The sequence below is a fragment of the Camelina sativa genome, chromosome 16 (genome assembly GCF_000633955.1).
Source record: "Camelina sativa cultivar DH55 chromosome 16, Cs, whole genome shotgun sequence".
In the NCBI taxonomy this organism is placed as follows: domain Eukaryota; kingdom Viridiplantae; phylum Streptophyta; class Magnoliopsida; order Brassicales; family Brassicaceae; genus Camelina; species Camelina sativa.
The window spans coordinates 20,670,727-20,692,857 of record NC_025700.1 but is presented as its reverse complement, the minus strand read 5'-3'; the positions used below and the strand labels follow the sequence as shown (position 1 = coordinate 20,692,857).

The 22,131-nt window shown below is 37.2% G+C and overlaps 6 protein-coding genes across 7 annotated transcripts; 3 read left to right on the top strand and 3 right to left on the bottom strand.

The window, feature by feature from the left end:
- On the top strand, positions 277-3,958 carry LOC104751532 (ankyrin repeat, bromo and BTB domain-containing protein DDB_G0293800-like). Its single transcript, XM_010473486.2, has 9 exons — positions 277-745; positions 1,368-1,404; positions 1,515-1,605; positions 1,704-1,749; positions 1,838-1,936; positions 2,301-2,369; positions 2,458-2,800; positions 2,888-3,030; positions 3,115-3,958. Exons 1-9 carry the CDS (start codon positions 356-358, stop codon positions 3,697-3,699), a joined length of 1,803 nt encoding a protein of 600 aa, XP_010471788.1. The 5' UTR covers positions 277-355; the 3' UTR covers positions 3,700-3,958.
- LOC104753875 (F-box/kelch-repeat protein At4g39560-like) lies at positions 4,139-5,305 on the bottom strand. The gene is made up of 2 exons (XM_010476061.1): positions 4,567-5,305; positions 4,139-4,473 (listed from the first exon to the last, which is right to left on the bottom strand). The coding sequence occupies exons 1-2, from the start codon at positions 5,303-5,305 to the stop codon at positions 4,139-4,141; spliced, it is 1,074 nt and encodes a 357-aa protein (XP_010474363.1).
- Positions 5,991-8,314, top strand: LOC104751531 (serine/threonine-protein kinase CDL1-like). The gene is made up of 6 exons (XM_010473485.2): positions 5,991-6,541; positions 6,644-6,694; positions 6,788-6,942; positions 7,042-7,231; positions 7,329-7,720; positions 7,807-8,314. Exons 1-6 carry the CDS (start codon positions 6,454-6,456, stop codon positions 8,077-8,079), a joined length of 1,149 nt encoding a protein of 382 aa, XP_010471787.1. The 5' UTR covers positions 5,991-6,453; the 3' UTR covers positions 8,080-8,314.
- Positions 8,619-9,791, bottom strand: LOC109129536 (probable U3 small nucleolar RNA-associated protein 7). Its single transcript, XM_019237816.1, has 5 exons — positions 9,729-9,791; positions 9,399-9,567; positions 9,134-9,252; positions 8,936-9,038; positions 8,619-8,692 (listed from the first exon to the last, which is right to left on the bottom strand). The coding sequence occupies exons 1-5, from the start codon at positions 9,789-9,791 to the stop codon at positions 8,619-8,621; spliced, it is 528 nt and encodes a 175-aa protein (XP_019093361.1).
- LOC104751530 (probable serine/threonine-protein kinase NAK) lies at positions 12,646-16,104 on the top strand. The gene is made up of 6 exons (XM_010473484.2): positions 12,646-12,962; positions 13,197-13,705; positions 14,781-14,916; positions 15,003-15,139; positions 15,272-15,395; positions 15,488-16,104. Exons 1-6 carry the CDS (start codon positions 12,884-12,886, stop codon positions 15,898-15,900), a joined length of 1,398 nt encoding a protein of 465 aa, XP_010471786.1. The 5' UTR covers positions 12,646-12,883; the 3' UTR covers positions 15,901-16,104.
- On the bottom strand, positions 16,240-19,872 carry LOC104751529 (protein NLP5). 2 transcript variants are annotated; one of them, XM_010473482.2, is made up of 5 exons: positions 19,543-19,872; positions 18,365-19,209; positions 18,233-18,280; positions 17,277-18,150; positions 16,240-17,206 (listed from the first exon to the last, which is right to left on the bottom strand). In XM_010473482.2, exons 2-5 carry the CDS (start codon positions 19,178-19,180, stop codon positions 16,470-16,472), a joined length of 2,475 nt encoding a protein of 824 aa, XP_010471784.1. In that variant the 5' UTR covers positions 19,181-19,209; positions 19,543-19,872; the 3' UTR covers positions 16,240-16,469. The 2 variants fall into 2 exon arrangements, with proteins under 2 accessions (XP_010471784.1, XP_019094065.1); XM_019238520.1 differs by lacking the exon at positions 19,543-19,872 and having other exon boundaries at positions 18,365-19,516.

Here is a 22,131-nt window from a genome sequence, read left to right as displayed (position 1 = left end):
AAAAAAAAAAAAAAAAAATGAATTGCATTTCACAAAACTGGATATAGAGATATAGAGAGGCCCATTGGGCCCAATTAAATAGAAAAGTCAGAAATGTTATCCGAAAACAATCCATACAGTATAAAACACGTGTATCAAAAAGCGCGCACGGGTAAACCGTGTCCACGTTTCGGTCAGCACGTGCGAACTCACTCACTCACTCGCACGTGTAGTAGTAGTAGAAGTGTGTAAAAAAGTGTAAACCCAAAAAAAGAAGGAATGAATAAAAACGAAACGACTGTTTAGAGAGAGAGAAGGCGAATAGAGAAAGAGAAAGAGAGAGAGAGAGAGAGAGAGAGAGAGAGAGAGAGAGAGAATGGGTGAGGTAACAGCAGCAGCTGATACTAATAATAATACATTGACGAAGAAGAAGAAGAAAGGTAGGCCATCTCTACTCGATCTCCAAAAACGAGCTATCAAACAACAACAGCAACAATTGCTTCTTCAGAAAACAAAGCCCGATGTTAAACAAAAAGAAGAAGAGCTTAGATCCGGTTTTAGAAACCCTAATTCCGGCGGCGGCGCCCTATCAAATCGCCGAAATTCTAATTCTGACGACGACGACGATGAGCGGAGAGACAAAAAGCATCGGCTTTTGCACGGATTGAACTCACACGATTCTTCTTCTGATTTCAAATCTGACGGCGGCGGAGTTTTTAACACCGATGCTTCAATCACCCGCCGTCACGGATCTGACGATAATACGGTTAGTTATTATATATTTAAAAAAAACAATCTTTTTGGAAATAAAATCGAAGTTGGGAAAAAATAAAAACTGTTAATTTAGGGTTTTGTTTTTTTTTTGGTTGAGAATTTGGCGCGTTAATTTGAGGTTCGTGTTGATGCTTAAATAAGGTTTATTGAGTGATGAGTTTTGACTATTTCCTTTTTTTTCTTTGTTGGTGGGAAATGGGAATTCATAATTTCAGCTTTTTCTGTATTTTTTTTTTCTCCCTTTTTTATTTTTTTGGTTTGTCTATGGACGAGAAAAATCTTGGTGTTGTTGGCTGATTTGATTTGCGTTTCATCTTTCTTTCTTTCAGAATATTATATTTTATTCTTTTTGATTCTAGTATTAATTCATAGTTATCAGAAAACAAAAAAAAAATTAAAGACGGTTCTGCACTGAAGAGACAATCATGTCTGAAGACAAGTTCTCTTACTTTGTCTTTTCCTAACTCTATCAGTTAAAAAAATTGTACTTTCACGACGGACATGAAAGTTGTCATAAATACAGACATCTGTTTTATTGTGTTTAGGATCTTTATTTATTTATTTTAAACATGAGGTTGATGATAGATATACTCTGTTTTTTTGTATTCCTGCAGGGAGAAAAGGCTTCGAAAGCGACACACATTCTCTTAAGTATTTATATTTTCCTATTTTCTCATGTTTTTATGAAAAGGCAGAAACCTGTAATTTGTTTGTACTAATTAATTAATTAAATAAAATTTTGGTATTTTACTTGTGGACAGGAGGAGGGTCACTTGTGGAGTCGTATGGCCCCTCTTCTACACCTTTGCCTGACAAAAAGTTGCTCTTGTTCATCCTTGATAGAGTTCAAAAGTATGTTCACCATTTTTTTCTGGCTTCCTTCTCTACTGTTGTGATTTAATTCTGGGTTTGGTTTTTTTTGATTGATGTTGGTTTACAAATACTTGAAGGAAGGATACATATGGAGTGTACTCTGACCCAGTTGATACTGAGGAGGTGAAGTGTTGTTCTTTATTGTTTAAGCTTGTTGATGTTGAAACATTTTGTTTTGCCTTTATCTTATTGGTGAAAGTTTTGTTTACAGCTTCCTGATTATTATGAGATTATCAAGAATCCGATGGATTTCAGCACATTGCGGAAGAAATTAGAGTCCGGTGCATACTCCACCTTAGAACAATTTGAGGCAAGTCTCGCAATTGAACCTAGCACATTGCTTCTCACTGCACTATCAGTTGGCTGTGTATAATTTAAATCCCTGCTCTGTTTTTTTCTAAAGTGGAGTGTTAATCTTTCATAGTTTTGATTTTCTTCATATTGTTAAGTCTCGTGCAATAATTTCGATGGTAGGTGCAACATCTGTGTTTGCCGACAAGCGTTCAAGGGTTTCTTAGTCTTACTACTAAACTATCTAACATTTTGATAGCCACAGTGTGACTTTGTAGCCATGAGATGGTGCAAATATACTGTTAAAAGTGAACTGGTTGTGTCTGAAACTATTGTTTATTGTCAGGAGTAAATGTCTCTGATCCCCTCTCAATTTATTGCAGCAAGACGTGTTTTTAATATGTACAAATGCAATGGAGTACAATTCAGCAGATACAGTATACTTCAGACAGGTTTGCCTTGGCTTATATAAACTTGCTAATTTGCTTCCGTTTGTTATTATCTGTTCTCTTGATAGTAGTATATCGATGGGTATAACAGGCACGAGCTATGCTTGAGTTGGCTAAAAAGGACTTTGGAAATTTGAGACAAGAAAGTGATGGAGAAGAACAAGTGTCACTGTCGCAACAACCTAAAGTGGTCAAAAGAGGCCGTCCTCCAGGCTCAGGCCTTAAGAAACAGCTTGAGCAATCTTTGTTTGACCGCAGCACGACTTCTGAAATTTTAGCTGATGCAGCTGGAGATAGCTCTAGATTATCCGGTTCTTACAGTCTAAGGAAAAATCCTCCTTATGGATTACGTCAAGCAGAAAGCTGCGTTAGAATCAACCATACTAATGAGAATCAAAATGGCTTCTTGATTGATTGGGATAAGGAGTTTCCACGTAAAGATCTTCCTTTTCTAATACTACCTTCTTCAGAGTCCCACTTTGCGTATACTTTGTTCTTGACATAAAACTTTTTTTCTGTAGCTTCTGTTGTGAAGGCCGTCAATAAGTATGGGATGAAAAATGTCGATGAGAACAGGCGAGATACCTACAACCAGATCTCTGCTTCCTTGCAAGAAGATGCGGTTTTTACAATGCTTGAAGATGATTTAAAACAGTTAACTCCAGTATGTGTTAGCTACTTTTATAAAAAAAAGTCTCCTTTGTTTTAAGAAACAAAGAATCTGACCATTGTTTTCTTATTTGATCAGGTTGGGTTGAGAACTGAATATGGGTACGCTAGGAGCCTAGCACGATATGCAGCGAACCTTGGTCCTGTTGCTTGGAGATTTGCCAATAAAAGAATTGAAACAATGTTACCAACTGGAACCGAGTTTGGTCGTGGGTGGGTTGGGGAGAACCCAGAAGCTCCTCCTGAGAGTACTCCTCAACAGCAAATCTTAATGTCCAAGCAAAAGTGTTCAAGCGACTTTGTGTCTGATGATCATCGTCATCCAAGCGGAATCATGTCGCCCACAACCTCTGTCTCAAGCTCCATCATAGGAAACAAACAACATTCTTCACATGAGAGCAAAGAGTCTGAACCAGCTGCTCACGTATTGAATCAAGAAACCAAGAGCAATGGTCTTCTAGTCCATGGTTTCAGCGGATTTAACAACAAACCAAACCAGATGCTTGAAACAGATGTCTCGCAACAAGGCTTGTCTCCGAACATTAAACAGGAGTTTCAGCAGTTGCCACCGGATCTTAACGCTAGGCTCGTCTCACCAAACTCACCGGGCACTAACAATCAAGCAGGTTCATCGCAGCATCCGGATTTGGCATTACAACTCTAATAAGTAATATCTACTAATCTTGAAAGCTTTACTGATAGGAGAAAGAAGAAGAGGCAGAGAGGCTTGTGATTCTTGGTACTAGGTTGAAAATATAGGGAAAGTCTGTACAGATTGTTGCAACTTTCAGATTTTTTTAGGGTAAACAAGACAACCGATAAGAGTACTCACAAGAGTCAAGATGTATGAATATATAAAATCTGTACAATTTTTCTAGTCCTTCAAATTAGAGTTATGAATGTGCATTTGACTTTTGGTTTCATCCTTATGAAAGGATTGTACATCATATACGTTTGGTTTAGTCTTGCGAGAATCTGTGATAAGTAATAATAACAAGAAGAAGATTTATATCCCTTTGTTGTATTCATTGGTGCAAACATACACAAACAGAAATAAAAAGTGATATCAAAACTAGACCAAACAAGTTCTGTCGTTGATCAATTTAGACATAGACAGTAACAGAACACAGAACCTCAACCGGAACGCGACCAGAAGGAACATGATCGACTACAGTCACAGCTTCTGACTCAATAGTTCCCCAAATCTCACCTTCCTCCTCACGTTTTTCCAACGAAATCTCGGTACACCAAACATCCCACCAAACATCAAACGTAGCCCTAACAGAGGAGACCACAATGTTGACACCAAAACTGCTCAGCTTACTGACACACCTTTCGTTTGCAGAGGATCGGAAGGAGGCAGAGCTAGGAAAGTTCAACCGTAGAGCCTTCAAGCCTTTCACTTCCTTCCACTCCAATTCCTCAGAGTCACGCCAAACTAAACTCCCAAACTTATCACAACTGTACAACACTTTCTCAATCACACAATAATAACTTTGAGTTTCTGGCTTCTTCTATCTTCCCCATTTACCTTCACGGGGCGAGTAGTAGAAGCTTCCGTCCCACAGAGTCACTGCGTAAACCTTCTCTTCGATCACTAGGGTCTCACGGATCAGATTATCACCTTCATTCCGATCAGGCATTGGCACCAAAACATCCCAAGTTTGAGTCTTTGGATCAAATACCTCTGCCCAGTTCGAACAATCAAACCTCTCGCATCCTCCAAACACATATATCTTCCCACCAACGACGCCAGCGGCTGCGGAAGCTCGAGCCACTCCCATAGAAGGGGCGTGGCGCCACGTGTTAGTCCGACAATCCAGAAGCAAGACATCGGACGTTCTACTGTCGTTTGTTAATCCACCGATGACATAGATCCCCCATTCCAGAGCCACGAAAGAAGACAGCTCGGGTAGCTGAGTGGGGAAAGAAAGGACAGGGACCAGGTCCTCTGCTGCGGCGTTTTCTAGGTAGGTCTTAGTATTTTCTCGTCGGAGGATGAACCAACGAGAGGTTGGGTAGGTCTTGGTGCTTAAGCATACGTAGTGGCACTCGTCGGTACGACCCAATAGCGATCGCGTCTTGTAGAGCTCAGGGGAAATTACGAGAGAGCGGTATCTTTTGGAGACTAGAGATAAGGCTAAGTGGTCCAGCCTCGAAACTAGAGCCAGGCAGCTCAAAGTCAATGGATCTGGCAACGACGTTAATGGAAACAACAATGGACAAGTTTCCTCGTTGGCCGATGGCTCGTCGACGATGGAAGTGGACATCGTCGTTGGATGTTTTTGATTGATGAGGTCCAAATCTGTTTGTTTTTCTTCTTAAACAAGTTTTATTTTTGAGTATTTTAGTGAGAGGAGTGGAAGCCCATTTGCCATTTGGTTATCAGAATTATTCAAATACTACTTATCAAATGTTTCTACTCTAGGTATAGGTTTAGTTTGTGAATTATATGGATTACATTAATGGAGATAAGTTTATCAAACTCCACCAACATAATGCATTTATATTATAAAATTTAACCAAAAAAAAAGAGGCATTCATAGTGTTTGTTTTGTTGTGGGATACATATTCAAAGTCAAAAGTAATTAAGTGAACAATGTTTATTGTGAGTGTTAATATGTAAAAAATTTGAACACTCGATTTTTTTTTTGTTTAAATTTAAACCGTGTCTCTTTTTTCTTTTTTGGTAAAAGAAACCGTGTCTCTTTAATAGTCTTACATCTTATACGTTACATATATTAGTTCAAATTCCAACAGAAAAATAAAACAAACGTTTGAATAATAAACAAGAAAAACAACAGAAGGAAGGAAGGACGAAACGACCCGCAGTTCCAAAATTAGGATCTCATTGGCTCCTTTAATTTCGCTTCCGTTGCCCTCAAAATATTTTCACAGTTGCTATAGGCTATATAGCTCTCACCACTCATTTTAATAATTTCTCTCGAAGAGAAGAGTAAAAAAGCCTGTTTCTTCCTCTTTTAGTATATATAAAGAAACCATTTTTCACCATTCAAAAGGCCATTTCTGTAAATTTAGTTCGGTGTCTCCAATTCAGATTCTTCCTAACGAATCATTTACTGATCATTTTGTTTTTTTTGGAATTATAGAGAAAGAAAGAGAAAGACTCTGATCTCTCTCTTTCTCTCTTTCCCATTTTATAATCCAAGAAACAAATCTTAGGTTACGTTCTTTCTTTTTCTTCCTTGTTATTACAAGAATCCTAGGGTTCTTTTTTTTGAACTTTTGGTTCTGTTTCGTGTGTGAGGGTTCTCCGGGAGCTAGGTTTGATGATAATGTTGGACATCATCTCAAACCAGCTCCTTCTCTGAATCCATTTCGTCCACCATTGTTGTTGTATTTACGTTCATCAATACCATCATATCACGAGTTTATTTATTTAACAAAAAAAAAAAAGATGAGGTGTTTCTCTTGTCTCACCACCCAAACCAAGGACATGAAAATCAACATTGATACCCTTTCCGACCTAACCGATTATTCCTCAGGTTTTGAAATTGTTTTTTTCTCTGTTTTTTTATTTTGAACCTCTCCAGTTTTTTTTTCTTTTGTTTTGTTTCCCTACTCATTTGTGATTCTCTTGCATGCAGTTAAGACAAGAAGCGGTTCAAGAGGAACAGGGTCTAAATCTGGCATTTTAGGTTTGAACAATTCTGATGACTATTTAAAGACATTCTTTGAAACGTTGATGAAAACAAATTAATTAATGTTTTTGAATTTTGGGTTTTGGCCAGTTAATGGGAAAGTGAACAGCGATAAACCGGGTGGTGGCGCTCGGAGTTTCACGTTCAAGGAGTTAGCTGCCGCCACTAAGAATTTTAGGGAGGTGAATATGATCGGAAAAGGAGGCTTTGGGAGTGTTTACAAGGGACGTTTAGATTCAGGACAAGTGAGTAAACTCACGAACTCTGTCTTCAATCATAATTTTTTTTTTCTTAAGAAATCTGAAAATGTTATAAGAAATCTGATGGGAATATTGATTGAGTAGGTGGTGGCGATCAAGCAGTTAAACCCGGGTGGACATCAAGGGAATCAAGAATTCATAGTAGAGGTCTGTATGCTCAGCGTCTTCTATCATCCAAATCTAGTAACTTTAATCGGTTACTGCACTTCTGGTGCTCAGAGACTTCTCGTTTATGAATACATGCCAATGGGTAGCTTAGAAGATCACCTTTTTGGTAAAGCATCCTTTCCAAATCCCCCCACCAAATTCAAAGAGTTCTCATCTTCTTGTTACTAATAAACCTCTCTTCTTGTTGTTGTTGTTTGAATTAGATCTTGAGCCTGATCAGACTCCGCTAAGCTGGAACACTCGGATGAAGATAGCGGTTGGTGCAGCTAGAGGGATTGAGTATCTCCACTGTAAAATAAGCCCATCCGTGATTTACCGAGATTTGAAATCAGCAAACATTTTGTTAGATAAAGACTTTAGCGTCAAGCTTTCTGATTTTGGACTCGCCAAGGTTGGTCCTGTGGGAAACAGGACACATGTGTCGACTCGGATCATGGGCACTTACGGATACTGTGCTCCAGAATACGCAATGAGCGGGAGATTGACCATTAAATCGGATATCTATAGCTTCGGTGTAGTGTTGCTTGAGCTGATCTCCGGCAGGAAAGCTATTGATTTGAGTAAACCAAACGGAGAGCAGTACCTTGTTACGTGGGTAAGTAGTAATCCAAACAGTTGAAAAACCGGATTTTACCGCAACTCAAAAATCTTTTCTTACCTTCTTGTTATGTGTTTATGCAGGCGCGACCATACCTCAAGGACCCTAAGAAATTTGGACAACTAGTTGATCCCTTGCTACGGGGAAAGTACTCGAAGAGGTGTCTTAGCTACGCGATTGCTATAACCGAGATGTGCCTTAAGGAAGAAGCGAATTACCGACCGAAAATAGGAGATGTTGTGGTGGCATTTGAGTACATAGCCGCTCAGAGCAAATCTCATGAAACTCGAAGAGCGGCCCGCAAGTCTACGGACTCCGACCGTTCACGAGGGGATACAACAAAACAGAGTTACTAAATTTTATGAGTCATCATTTTAAATGAATAACCTCTGCTAGAAACAGAAGGTTCCTTCCTAAGGCCGCGATATGTTTGTGCTTTTTTCCAGGGGTTTTTGTTTTAGTCAGCTTTTTCAATGGGATTTGGTCGGGTGAACCGATGAAGAGATTTTTTTTTTTGTTTTGGGCTTGATGAAGTAAATGGTGCTTTGTAAAATCTAAAAAAACTGAACTCTTACGTTCAAAAATAATATATATAGGTACATACATACAATATTATTGTTGGGTCGTTAATACACATATATACATGTGCATGCATACAAAAGTAAACAACACAAAAGAGTTTTTTTTAAAAAGGAAATTTGAATCCCAAACTACAAAAGATCAGTTTATAAATACAGTCCTCGTGCTTCTTCTCTTCTCATTTTTTAGGTTTTATCACAATTCACAAATGAGAGAACACACAGAGAAAGATGCAAACTTCATGCGCGATGGCTCTGAATTTACGATTCTCTTATTTAGTTTCTTCGTATTTCACGAGTGAGTTGTTGAATTTGACCTAATTTTTGGTTGCAACTTTTTTCGACGCTAGATTTGTTGTTTTGTCGTTTCTTTTCGTCAAATCTTCGCCAACTAAGAGCAAGATTAATGAGGGGTTCATATATTGGGGTACTTATATACTGTTTGAATTTTTTTAAGAATTAATTGTGTAATGTTTTGTAAATAAGAACTCATGATCTATTAGTTAAAATTTTCTCCTCCAATAGTAAGTTCTAATTTTTGGTCTCTTATTTTTTTAAAAATTGTTTTTTGAAATTTAAAATTTTTAAATAGAATAGAAGTGGTATAAATGTTTACACAAAACACAAGGCTTACGGTAGGTGATGTTTATTAGCATTGATAATACATACTTCTTCTGGGCAGCTGCAAAGAATTGCTCATTGTGCAGGAACGCAACATCACAGACTGTTTCTTTTACCTGCAGGTATCATCAAGATGTGTTGAGAACCGAACCAAATCTTACAAATAACAAACACTGATAAAGAGATTAACATAAAACAAAAAAAAACAGACCTGAATCTCTTTAATTAGGTTCATACTCATCATGTCTACTAGAGCAAGGTGGCCTTTGCGACCACCAGCTATCATATGTCGACCACTTGCAGTGAAATCAAGTTTGTAAGGGCCAAAATCTACATATGTTCAGTGAAATGAAGTTTGTAAGGAACAAAATGAATTAGAAGCTAACATTGTCGAGAGGGTATATATCACAGAGACTAAACCAAATTATAAAATTTGCATACAAAAGATATGGCAGAGGAAGCTATTGTGCATTTACCTGGGAGCACAATGTCATATTGGTTTCTTGAGCTGAGTAAATCTACTTCATTAGCAATATCTGTCTGCTTGACTCGCCATGTCTTCTCTAGACCATCAGTCTCCAAGTAACCTGCCTCAGCAGGCAAGAGCCACAACACAAAAAACACAACCACATCACAACACAATAACTAAAAATTCAAAACGACGAGCGACCTATCAAGAAAAGAAGATTTAAAACAGTTGCTCAACGTCAAAACAGAGATACACAACAGCTTCTTTCATTTTCACGAAGCAGCGGAAAAAGGGACAAACAAGATCCCCACAGAGCTGAATGAAGGAGTAAACTTACCTTTTCGATTTTAGCAGCAGTTTTCGCAGATTTCCCATTTACCTTTTCTGAACTGAGCTCCATTTTGATCCTTATCACCTAAATAAATCAAACAACTCAATTACAATAAAGAAAACCCATTAAATCCTGACTAATTCTGGTCAGCCCCCTGCCTCATCTATGGTTCACGATAGAAGGGAAACAGCGGAAGATAGAGATAAATCTTAAAAGATTTTTTAGGAAAACAAAGTTCAAATCAAAGAAGCCTTCACCTGAGATTATAGAGAACACGGCGCAGAGAAAGAATAACAAACGGCGGTGAAGCTATTTAGGGTTTTAGCAGATTCTATCTATTGTGATTGGCCTATGCCAAGTCTATCGCCTCAGCTACGCATTTCCAGATCCTTCGATTCCAAACGCCGGACTGTGGAGTACTGCTTTGTCGAGATTAGAGAATATATAGATCGTGTGTGCTCACACGGTCACACCATCTTACAAAGCCCAAGAAAAACAAAATCCAGCCCATCAAAAGAGGTCAAATTTTAGTCCTTTTCATTCAAGTTTTTTTTTTTTTTCTTTTTTTTTTCTTTTTAAGCTTTTCAAATTGTAAATTGTATAAACTTGAATAATAAATTTCTGTGAAAACTAACTGGATTTTGTATCTTGTCATTCAACCAAGTTATTTAATCGTTAGAGATTTCAAAATTCGATTTGTTTTCGCATTGTTGGGTAGATTTAGCATATATACAAGTTTCTAAATTGTTTTTCTTTTCTCACAGATTTTAAAAATTTTTAAAATATTAAATTTACAAAAGAATATCATAAATTGAAATCATGTCATATGATCTAGTTAATTGATCGCTAGAAAATTCATAAATTCAAATCGCATCGTTGCATAGATTTAGACATTTAATATACAAACATTTTATTGGAATTATTTGAAAACTGTTTTAAGCTTTTAATATTTTTCTCAAGGATTTTAAATTTCTTTTATAATTTTTTCCCTAATATGCAAGAAGTTCGAATCCTTATGTACATATGCCGATATGAGTACACAATTAATAATTTTTCAAGTGTGTTAGATTTGTTTATCAAAAGAGAACCGTATATTAGATTTAAGTACAATAATTTTCTAAATATATGTTCAAATTTTTAAAAAAGATTTCAGAGAGTAGGTTAAGAATGTGACATACAAGAGGGCATACAAGATACAGATAATATAGTCAAGCACGAAGTCGTTTGAAATTTTCTTACAAGTAGAGAAAGTGAAATCTAAAATGCAATTAGGTGGTGACTCTACGCGGACGTCGAATATATAGTTTATGTCAACTTGCATTACATTCTAATTAATCCGATTTACACATAGTCGCATACTAATTAACATCTATATTCACATAATTGAAGAAGAATAAAATAACATCTCCCCACGTTTTCTACGTGATCTCTTCAGAAGATAAGTTTAAAGAAACGAAAATATAATTAAAAGCAATTTGAAACCCTCTCTTATTCATTGGTTGCATAGACTTGTAGTGTACCATCATTATATGCATTAAATCAGAAACTTAACTCAAACGGTTACCGATAGCGTCTGTGTGAAAGAAGAAAGCCACACAACTGTGCAAATCAATCATCGTTAATCACTTTTGTTCATTCTATGCTAACAATAACTGTCAATCTATCAACTTATCTTGTCTTGCTCATAATTGTATCCACATATGTAAATGTTTAGGGAAACAAAAGATCTTAAGAATTAAGATACCTGACCACATACTTTTGACCCTCGGAAGCTTATCCTCGTGTAAATGTATATTTTTGAATTAAAGTTTTTCCATATGCTGTCACTATTATACTCGGACCCGCCATCCTCGTGCTTGACCTCTTCCCACTGATATTTTCTTCAAGCTTTTTCAAATAATGATACAGTATATGACATAATGACAATAGAGATTTGCTTTTAGATTTGTCATTTACTACTTTGTGTTTCTTCTCTAAATTTGATATATATATTTTTTTCAGATAGCTGAAAATGTTTCATCTAATCTGTCTTTCTAGTATTTTTACTAATAATATATTATTTTCCACATATAGAAACAAAGAAATTTGTTTCCTTTATTTTTGTTTACTAATTATCTTAAATCTGTTTGTTTACTAAGTATCCCACTCGTTTTCTGAATTTTGGTGAGTTTTACTCAAGTTGTTACGTCATTGAGGTGACGCATATGATCACTATAGAGTATAGTCCTTAGTCCATGTGACACAAATGTGAACTGGATATTGCCAAGAAAAAGAAGTACGAGAAGAATCACTATACTAAAAATTGTACATAATAAAAAAAGAAATATAACTCTACTGTGAGTTGATTACATAAAAAGTACGATATATATACAATTTTTGTTTCTTGTAAACAATTTAATGAATTAAAAGTTTCTGATTCATTCTATAGTTTATGATATAAATGCAGATTGATTTCGATCTGCCATCCGATGAGTGAGTGAGCAGCGCGTTGAAATGTGGTATCACACTTTCACATGATGTATAGGTATCTCTCTCTTATAACGACAAAATTCCATTTGACCCTGGACAAAAGTTATTAAGAAAGACTTGACATATGCAAGCAAGTAAATTAGTAGGAAATTATAAATGCAAAGTAAAAAAAAAATTGTTATCTTTTACGAACCGGAAATAAAATATATTGAAAAAGAAGCTTTACAAATGATGAAACTATTAAAACTCGAGATGAACATGGTTGTGTATGAAATGAGAAAATGTGTCTGAATCATGGACTAATTTAACGTTGAAATTTTTGGTAATAAATATATATATATATATATATATATATATTTCAGCATCAAGCCATCACCCAATCAAATAATAATCACGATTCACGACCTTTTCTTTCATACACACAACCTTTTATAAAACTAATAATAATAATATATAATAAATTAACAATATACATTTCCCCCCAAAGAAAGAGTTTATTTGGCTTGGTCTTTCCTCTCTATTTCTCAGCTTCTTCCTCCCATCTTTCAATCAAAATCCCCAGAAAAGAAACTAAGAAAGGGTGGACAGTTAAGTTCTCTCTAAAGTTTATGTATCATAAAGGGTGAAGCAAAGATTACTCAAAACAGAGAAAACAACAGAGTAAATTAAGTCAAGAGCTCTGTTTGGTCTTAATGGGGAACATCTGCCTTGGCTCTGGATCTTCCACTGTTCAACAGGAACAGAGCCCTATCCCCACCAAACCCCTCCCAGGTTCATTCATACACACATCTCTCTTTTTTTCTTCTTTCGTTATATTGGCAAATCCAAACATCTTAGATCTATTATTTTTTTCGTTTGTTTGATTGGTTATTGACTTATTTCTAATGATTCATAAGTTTCTTGCAGTTCTTGAATTAACCTAACTTAAAATATCACATAGTTTTTCTTTTCTTGAGATAAAGTTTCAATCTAACAAGATCGTGTGTGGTTGATATATATATATAGTGAGACATGGGCAGCAACATCCAGAGAACAAAAAGCTTCCTCCGGCACTAGTGGCGATGCCGGCGTTAAATCCCAAGGTTCCGATGCCGGAAACAGGAAATAGAACGAGATCCGCCGCTACACCACCTCGTGAAAAACCACAGCAGAGGACAAGATCCGTCGAGAACTCACACCCACCTCGTGAAAAACCGCAGGAGAGGAGTAGACCCGACGACGATCAGCCATCAAAGCCGGCGGCAGAGAAAAATGTATTAGGTATAGGTAAAAAAGCAGTGCCACCGAGCGGGAAGATAGTGACGCCAAATCTAAAGATGTTTACATTAGTTGAGCTTAAGACGGCGACCAAGAATTTCCGACCAGAATCTGTGATCGGAGAAGGTGGATTCGGACAAGTCTTCAAAGGATGGGTGGATGACAAGACCTTAGCTCCGTCTAGAGCCGGCGTCGGAATACCAGTCGCCGTTAAGAAATCAAACCCTGATAGTGAGCAAGGCTTACATGAATGGCAGGCAAGTAAACTCTAATCTTTCCTTTTTTTTTATATGTATTTTAATTGCGTTACAAGATTCTAATTAAGGTAAAAATCAAATCATTAAAAGATCCTAATTATGTCTCAGTTAGTCAGTTTCTTCAAAATAAGGAATGTCATATTTATATGTGCATTGAAATAGTATGTTTATGTGCAAATTAGGAAAATTTTAAACATAACGATGAATTTAATGACGAAAGTAGTAGACGTCAGGGTCAATTTAGCGAATTTACTAACATGTTTTTTACTTTAAAATATGTAAACACAAGACGCCAAAAAAGATGTAAGCACAAAACTTGGGTTAAAAAAACAAAATTACATGATACTCGTTAAACATCTTCTTGTTACATTTAAGCTTGCTACTTGTCATTTTCTCAACTAGTGTTTATGATTTTCTTTTTTCTTTTCAAACTATATAATATAAGTAAAATTTATTTTTCTGATATGTTAGACCATTTTTTACTTAGAATTGATTAACGTTGTATCACCGACGGTGTCGCTAGAATTCGAACGTATTTATTTAGTTGGGAACTTGGAAAGTATACACTACTTGTTATTTATCATTTACTTAGTAAACCTAAAGGACGAAGAGGTCAACTTGACATTTAGCAAAAAAAGAAGAAGACGAAGTCAAGGGAGTTAATTACGTTGCTACATTTATTAGTCAATCGGAAAGAAACAATACATACATATACATAGTATCATTAGTCAATGAAATAGATCTTCATCGATATGGTTGGATGTTTCTTTCTATTGCGCGCGTGAAGTATATCTTCTTCTCTTATGTACGTGTCTCCTGCGTGAAGATTCACGACCATATATCGTAAAGATAGAATATAAAATATGAAACTAATATCTTTATGAATGAAAAAAAGAAAAAACAAGTAATCTTGATTCTTGACTTGGTTTTCGACAAGGAAGAGTTACGAATTTATATGCGAAATATCTAACTATAGTAAAATATAAAACAGTGAAATGTAAAACATCGATTAGTTTGAAACGGTCGTATTGAATATAATTGATAACGTGAGATTTTTTGTATTGTAAAATTTCAGTGTGAAGTGAGATTCTTAGGGAAGTTTCATCATCCAAATTTGGTGAAGCTCTTGGGATACTGCTGGGAAGAGAATCAGTTCCTTTTGGTCTATGAGTATTTGCCTAAAGGAAGCCTTGAAAATCACCTCTTCGCAAGTATAATTCTACTCAATCATCAATCCATTATAATATATCTTATCTTATACATCTATATAAAGATGTATGCATGAATGTCAATGCAGAAGGAGCAGAGGCATTACCTTGGGATACACGTTTGAAGATAGCCATTGAAGCAGCTCAAGGACTTACCTTTTTGCATAACTCGGAAAAGAGTGTTATCTACAGAGACTTCAAGGCTTCCAATATTCTTCTTGATTCCGTACGGTGTCGTCTTTCATAACTCTAGCTCCTTCCCACGTTTATATAACAAGACAGCTTGCTAGCTGTTTCTAGAAGAAGATTGTCCTTTTTTTTCTTTCTAGTAACAGTTCTTGCCGTCCGTCTTTTTCAGAACTTCCACGCCAAGCTTTCTGACTTCGGACTAGCTAAACTAGGTCCAATTAATGGATTCTCCCACGTAACCACGCGTGTCGTGGGCACACGTGGTTATGCAGCTCCCGAGTACATGGCTACAGGTAAAAATAAACGTGCAAAATATATTTAAAACATGTCTTTTCTTTCTTTTGTCGGTTGATAAGAAGGCATGTTTTAATTAATGTTTATATAGGTCATCTATATGTGCGGAGTGATGTTTACGGGTTTGGGGTGGTACTACTAGAGCTCTTAACCGGTTTAAGAGCACTAGACCCAAACCGACCATCTGCACAACAGAATCTTGTGGAATGGGCTAAACCGGTGCTGACCCAGAAGAAGAAGCTTCAGAAAATGATGGACCCAAGGCTCGAGCACAAGTATCCACTTTTGGCTGTGGTCAAAACCGCCGAGCTCATTCTACGGTGTCTTGAGGCTGATCCCAAAAACCGACCGCCAATGGATGATGTGCTCAGAGAACTAGAAATCGTAAGGACTATCAGAGACCAACCCAAAGAAGAGAGACGTAAACGGAGCAGTGGTTCTGATACTAACCGGGTTCGTGGAAATGATTCATCACACGGCCGTAGAACCGGTCGAAACGGATAGTCAAAGAGTTTTTTCGGATCAGTCAGATACTATACACACTATATACAGACGAACCACCTTTAAAAACAAAAACAAAATTTAATCTTTATTCTCTGGTAGTATATGGACTTAGTGAAATATTTGTTGTACACTATGAGTCAAAATATAGCCATATAATTTATATTTTGCAAAAAAATAAAATTTAATCTTATTTTTTCTAATGTTTCTCTTGAGAATACCCGTATGTATAGCCAAAGCAATTGTCATTTTTGGTTATTAAAAAGCTAATTGACAATTTTTTAGCCCTGTATTATTTTCTTCCTTAGTTCCTTACGATTGCAATGTATCTAAAAACACAAGTTAAGGAAGTGAAGTAAATAAAAATTGTGTATCTACATTTGCAAACCAACTACACATTACAAAAGTAGTAAAGTAGAAAACTTCAATAATTCTTTTCTAGAAGAAAAGGCTCTTTACACGTTTTCTCTTTCTTGCACCACCTAATAATCTTCAAAATAGTAAAATGAAAACCTATATGCTTACACAACACAGACTATATTATATGTAATCTTTGTCTCTTCATCTTCATGTCATGAAGGGCATCCACTGGCAGAAGAACGTTCTGAAAGATATTGAGAAGAGAGCTGAAGCAAAAGCTTAATTGTTTGTCCCGGGAAAGATCTGCAAACATCTACACACTCATCTACATCGTCGTCACATCTCAACAAAACCCATTCATTGTCTTCATCTAAGTATTTCAAATCATATCTGCTCACATCTTCTATACTAAACCGTTTCGCTATTTCCCACAATAGATCGTTTAACCTATGCGAGTTTCGCATTCTAAACCGGATCTTCTCCTCCTCATAGGTTACCTTTATCCTCAGTAAATCATCCTCTTGTGATGATGTTGATGGTGATAAGTGTGTGGTGGTCTGCCTTTCTTTAAAAGATCTTGAGAGAGTCATTGCCTCTTGTCTAGTCTTATCTGTAGGATCTTCCTTGTTAACTTGTGTTTCACTGGAGCAGCTCGAGCTGTAACTACACGAGGAACCAGGGGATTTTGTAGGCTGTGAGTTTGAAGAAAACAAGAACGTCGTCCTCTTGGATTGTTGTTGTTGTAATGATGATGCTTCTGGTGAAGAAGCTAGATTAGGGAAATTTGCGTAGAAGGAGCCTATAGGTAGATGATGACCAGAAACACCTTCAACCGAGTCAATGACTCGTTGGATCTTTTGTAGTGAATGACCAACTTTCTTGATCTTTCTTGATGGCCATCTTTGTATCCCATGCTGCCGGCATATTCTCTTCAGTGTCGTTGGACAAACTGAAACAAATTTACAACATCAATAACAGAACTGAAAATTCAAGAACTGGGATGTAAATGTTTTACTTACCACCAATACTCTTGGCAGCATCTTTGAGACTCCCTGCGAAATACTGGCGAAGAACATCCAAAGTTATGTTTTTTTCAGCTTTTGTTCGTTTCTTCTCAGTTATTCGACTGAAACCACCAGTAGCACTAGAGAAAGTGCTTTTCTCATTCACACTCAAACCTTTGCCATAGTCAGAGCCTAGCTCACCCATCTCTGTTGTTCCTCCATCAAATACTAATCCAGCCTTTTGAGGGTTACTATTACTCTCTTGTACTTCAGACGTATTCTCTATCTTTGGCAGTGTCACTCCTCTCTCTATGACCTCTCTCGCCATTGGATTTCCTTCTTCTTCTAGTTCCTTCTCCGTGACTGTCCTTAAGCTTCTCGGAACATGCGCCATTATAGTCGAAAGAGCATTCAACATTTTCCTCTGTTCCTCAATATCCCGGCAATTTTTAGGCAAAAAGAACTCCAAGACGAAATCAGCTGAGCCTGTGTGGATACAGCGTAAGCGTATCGCGACTGTACCATGTAAGCCAAACATAGTGGCGTGGTGAGAGAGAGGGTACTCAGATTTCTTATAGCTAGAGACATCAGATGAAAAGCAAGGACCATTGGTCAAAAACGCTTCTCCTACAACTCCTTGACCTTTCAAGAGATGATGCTCAGAGCAAGCTTCATGGAATTCACGGACTGTAGGATCACCAACATAGCAAGCATCATCGATTGTGGATACACAATGAATATAGTTCTCATCGTTGTGACGGCAACCGGTTTTGCTTTGTTTGAGACAAGAGACCCATGTTTGAGCTAATGGTAGTTTATGCGTCTCACAAGCACATCTCAAGAGGTTTCTGATTTCAGGTAATGCAGCCTGGTAAGAGAAGTCAGGTCCCTGATTCAAGAATGATTTGGCTTCTTGTTATCAAAATGCAAGGAAGATAAACAAAACGCCGCACATTTTTAGAAACTTTTACCTTTAGAGAAGGCGGTATCGGAACTCCTGTGCTCCTTAGATCAACTGCCTGTGAAGAAAATAAACAATACTTAAAAGGTTCCAAGAAAGCTTATTTCAAAGATAAAAGGAGAGAAAGCAAAAGAAGCAAAACCTGAAGTGCTCTGCAGATGCTTTCAAGGTCAGGGCTCAACTTAACCATTTGTGTGGTCATTACAACCTCAATAACACCTAAGCAATTCTGACTACCTTGTTCAAACACAGGAATAGCTAAAGTGCCTCGAACATCGCAGTCTTGAGCATGTTGGACTCTCGGATACTCCTCGTTCTTGAAAAACCTCACATCAGGAGTCCACTCAGGAACCTTCTCCAAGAAAACCCTTCCAGGCAAACCAACCAAGTCGTTGGAATTGGAACCTGAATCCTCCTGTTCAGTAGAGAACTGATAATTCACAGAGATCTCTCTGTAATGAGCAAGCCTTTGGCACATTGGATCATGGCTAAAAGGTTGTTCCTTTGTGGTTAAAACCCTCTTACCACCTCTATCAACAGGCACCCACAGCTGAATAAGAGAGCCTCTCTCACTTGTGTAATCTTTAATGTGAGCCACAGCTTGAACCAATCTCTCCATAACCGAAGAGCCATGACCACTTGGTCCAATCCACCAGCGTCTGTTAAAGCTAGTGAGATCTCTCCCTTGATCCTCAAGACTCGATCTTTCTGCACAATCTTGACCGTACATCGTCTGAGATAAGCTACTAGATGAACAGATAGCTGCAGCAGCTGTGTCTTGTTGCGTTGGAGACCACATGAAGGAAGAAGGATCAAAAGGGGTAACAGAGGTTGAAGGACTAAAATTAAACAACTCGGAAGCAGCATCTGTTGTCTCTAACCAACAACCTTCTAGAAGTAATCCGTCCATGAAAGAAGAATCCATAGCCGGATCCAAAGGAAGAGAATTGTTTTCCATGGCTCTCACTCAAATCAATGAAGCCACATCTGAAAAACACAAAACATCCATTTCCACTAACAAATTAAGATGGAACAAAATAAACACATTTCAGGAGGAGAATCAAATCAAGCAAAAATCTCTGTAAAGAAACTGAGATAATCAAGAGTAGTGAAAAGCCCCAAACTTTTTTTTTTTTTTAATTATTAGGCTGTTGTTGATTCTTACAAGTTGGTTAAAAATACCCTAATCCCTTGTGGGTTAAGATACACACTGATTTAACCCCAATCAAAGAAGGAATCTTCTTTTAACACTAAAACTAATCTGATTCTTGCATAACGAAAAAACGAAGTAAAGATGAGACCTTTGAAACGAAAACTCACATAAAAAAAAGAAAGACGCCAGATTCTCGGAAGATTCTTGAAATAGGGTTTTAAATGTTTATCCTTTTTAATTGAAGATTCTTGGAAGAAAGAAGGAAAGAAAGAAACTGTCCTAAAAAAGATAGATTAGTTGGTGTTGTCTGAGAGACAGAAGAAGAAACAGTTGAAACACCCTCCCCAAATCTCAGGGAAAAGAGAGCTGTAAAGATGTCTCTTTGATGGGTATGTCCCTGGTGAAGAAGTAAGGTAAAGGTACCTCTTCCACGCAAATCACCCCCAATCAAATTTTTTTTTTTTTAAAATCAATTTTTGGGGCATCGTTATCTCGTATACGCATCGGGAAAAAAAGACCCTTTAATTAATAGTACTACTACTTTTTTATAAAAAGTATTTCAGAACAGAACAAGACTGTCTCTGTTTCTCTCACTTCCAGGCTGCGTGGGTGTACTGTTGTGAAAAAAAATATCCCCAAGGACGGAGATTCTCATATTCTACAGCGAGAGATAAATATATTCTTTCCTTTTTTTTTTTATTTTTTTTTTGGAGCAATTTCATGTCTTGAGAAGTGGTAAGAGAAGTCAACGTTTTAATGTTGAGAGAAACTATCAGAAATTAGCACTAATTATTATTCTTACGAGCCAATAATAAGGGACCAAGTAGAGTTGACAAAAAAAAAATTAATGAGTTATTTATGCATATGAGTTGAATTTTCGCCGCTGACTTTGTTATTTACTTGTTTTTATAATTCGATAACCCAAGAAATTTGGAAAAAGAAAGGGTGTATGTAAAGTAAATAAGAAAATAAAAACGATTACACGTCTTTGATTATACTTCCATGTGTACACTCTCCAAAAAGAGAACTATTTGATACTAGGAGTTATTATATACAGTAGCAAATAAAGATTCTAAAAGCACAGTTATTATAGAGAAGATGTCAAGTATGTATATAATTAATTAATTAGTACTCAAAGTTTTAAACAAAATGAAAGTTTAATTATAACTGATGGAGCAAGTTGAGAAAACAAGCGGGGAGCAGGTTTTGCTTTTCCCCCATGAATAAAAAAATATAAAATAGTAAAAAAAATGGCAAAATATAATATATAAAGCTTTTTTTGGTCATCTTCAATTTTATTAGAACTTGTTTTGGAACCAAAGGTAGATTACATATACCCAAAAGAGGGACGCTTAAGCCGGCGGACAACTAGAAGTCTCCAGAGTCAACTGCCGAAGGAAAAAGAAATCCCCAGAAACTAAGTCCTATCTAAGGGAAACTATAAATTGAACTAGAAATACAAACAGATAATATCGAACCCAAATCGAAAGAGGACGACTTCTTAAACAAAAACAGAGATAACAAGGCGGAACCTTAAATATGGAAGAACCAAAAATAGCCGAGAAACTTCTTCTTCTGAAACACTTGCGTATGCGGTTTATCACGGCCGCCCACGACCAATCCGTAGATAACACCTACCTCCTCCTATCATGGTGAGAGCCAATCTCTCGAGAACAAGGACATCATAATCCGACAAGCAAAGAGCACTCATAGAAGTTCATAGAGACTCAAACAAACTCCCAGATGCGACGACGACGACTGATGCGTCTCATTACGTCTAACTAGAATCCTTCAAAAGACGATCATATATAAACAGATCATGAAGGCGGGGACAAGGAGCAAAGCAAAACTTCTCAAAGTTAACACACGCCGCGAACACCAAGAGCAAGAAACCACTGCAAGCTTTGAAGACTACCAACCAAACACTAAACATGAAACCTCTGCTAAGAAAGGAGCCGAGCCTAACAGGAACCACAAGCTGAATCAAGGAGACAAGGACTGGGAGAAAAGGCAAAGGCTGAACGGAACTGATAAGGATCCTAAGCCATCCCATATATGCGGCATAAAAGCGAAAAAGAACAAGACTGGCAACAAAATCTGAGACAAGAACAAGCAAACCACAATGGCATTTATTATCCAAACCAACCGTTGATCTAAGATCTGGCATCATCATCCTTACTTGTAATCAGAAACCTTCACAAACATGGCTGCTCTGACCGCTTCCTCAAACCAAACACAAATCAAAACCTCAATCAACCTTAATGGCTCCCCAAACAAACGAAGGCCCAACAAGAATGCAAACGACACTGAACACTTCACATGAGACAACACTAAAAAGATGCAGGAGAAAGAAGAGGAGATCAGCTTACTCAGACATGAGACAACAAGAACCCATAGCCACAAAAACGAGAAGTACCACCTAAAAGACCAGCATCACGCCAGATCTGACAAAGGCAAAAAAACTTCTCTTTGAAACTCTGGGGGGAGGACGAAACAACGCTTAAAAGACCGCCGAGCAATCTTCACTGTGAAGACCCAACTCATTCATTGAGCACACCAACACCAACATCAAACCTCCAGATCTAGCCTAACGACACAAACGAGAACAAAACAAAACACATAAACAGAGCATAGAGACCCTCTCACGGTTACGGTAAAGAGCGCCAGTCACCGGAGAGGGCAAACGGAAAAACTGGTTTTTTTGCGGCTAGGGCGAACTTAGTCGAGAGAGAAAGTTTTTTTTTTTTTTTTTTTTT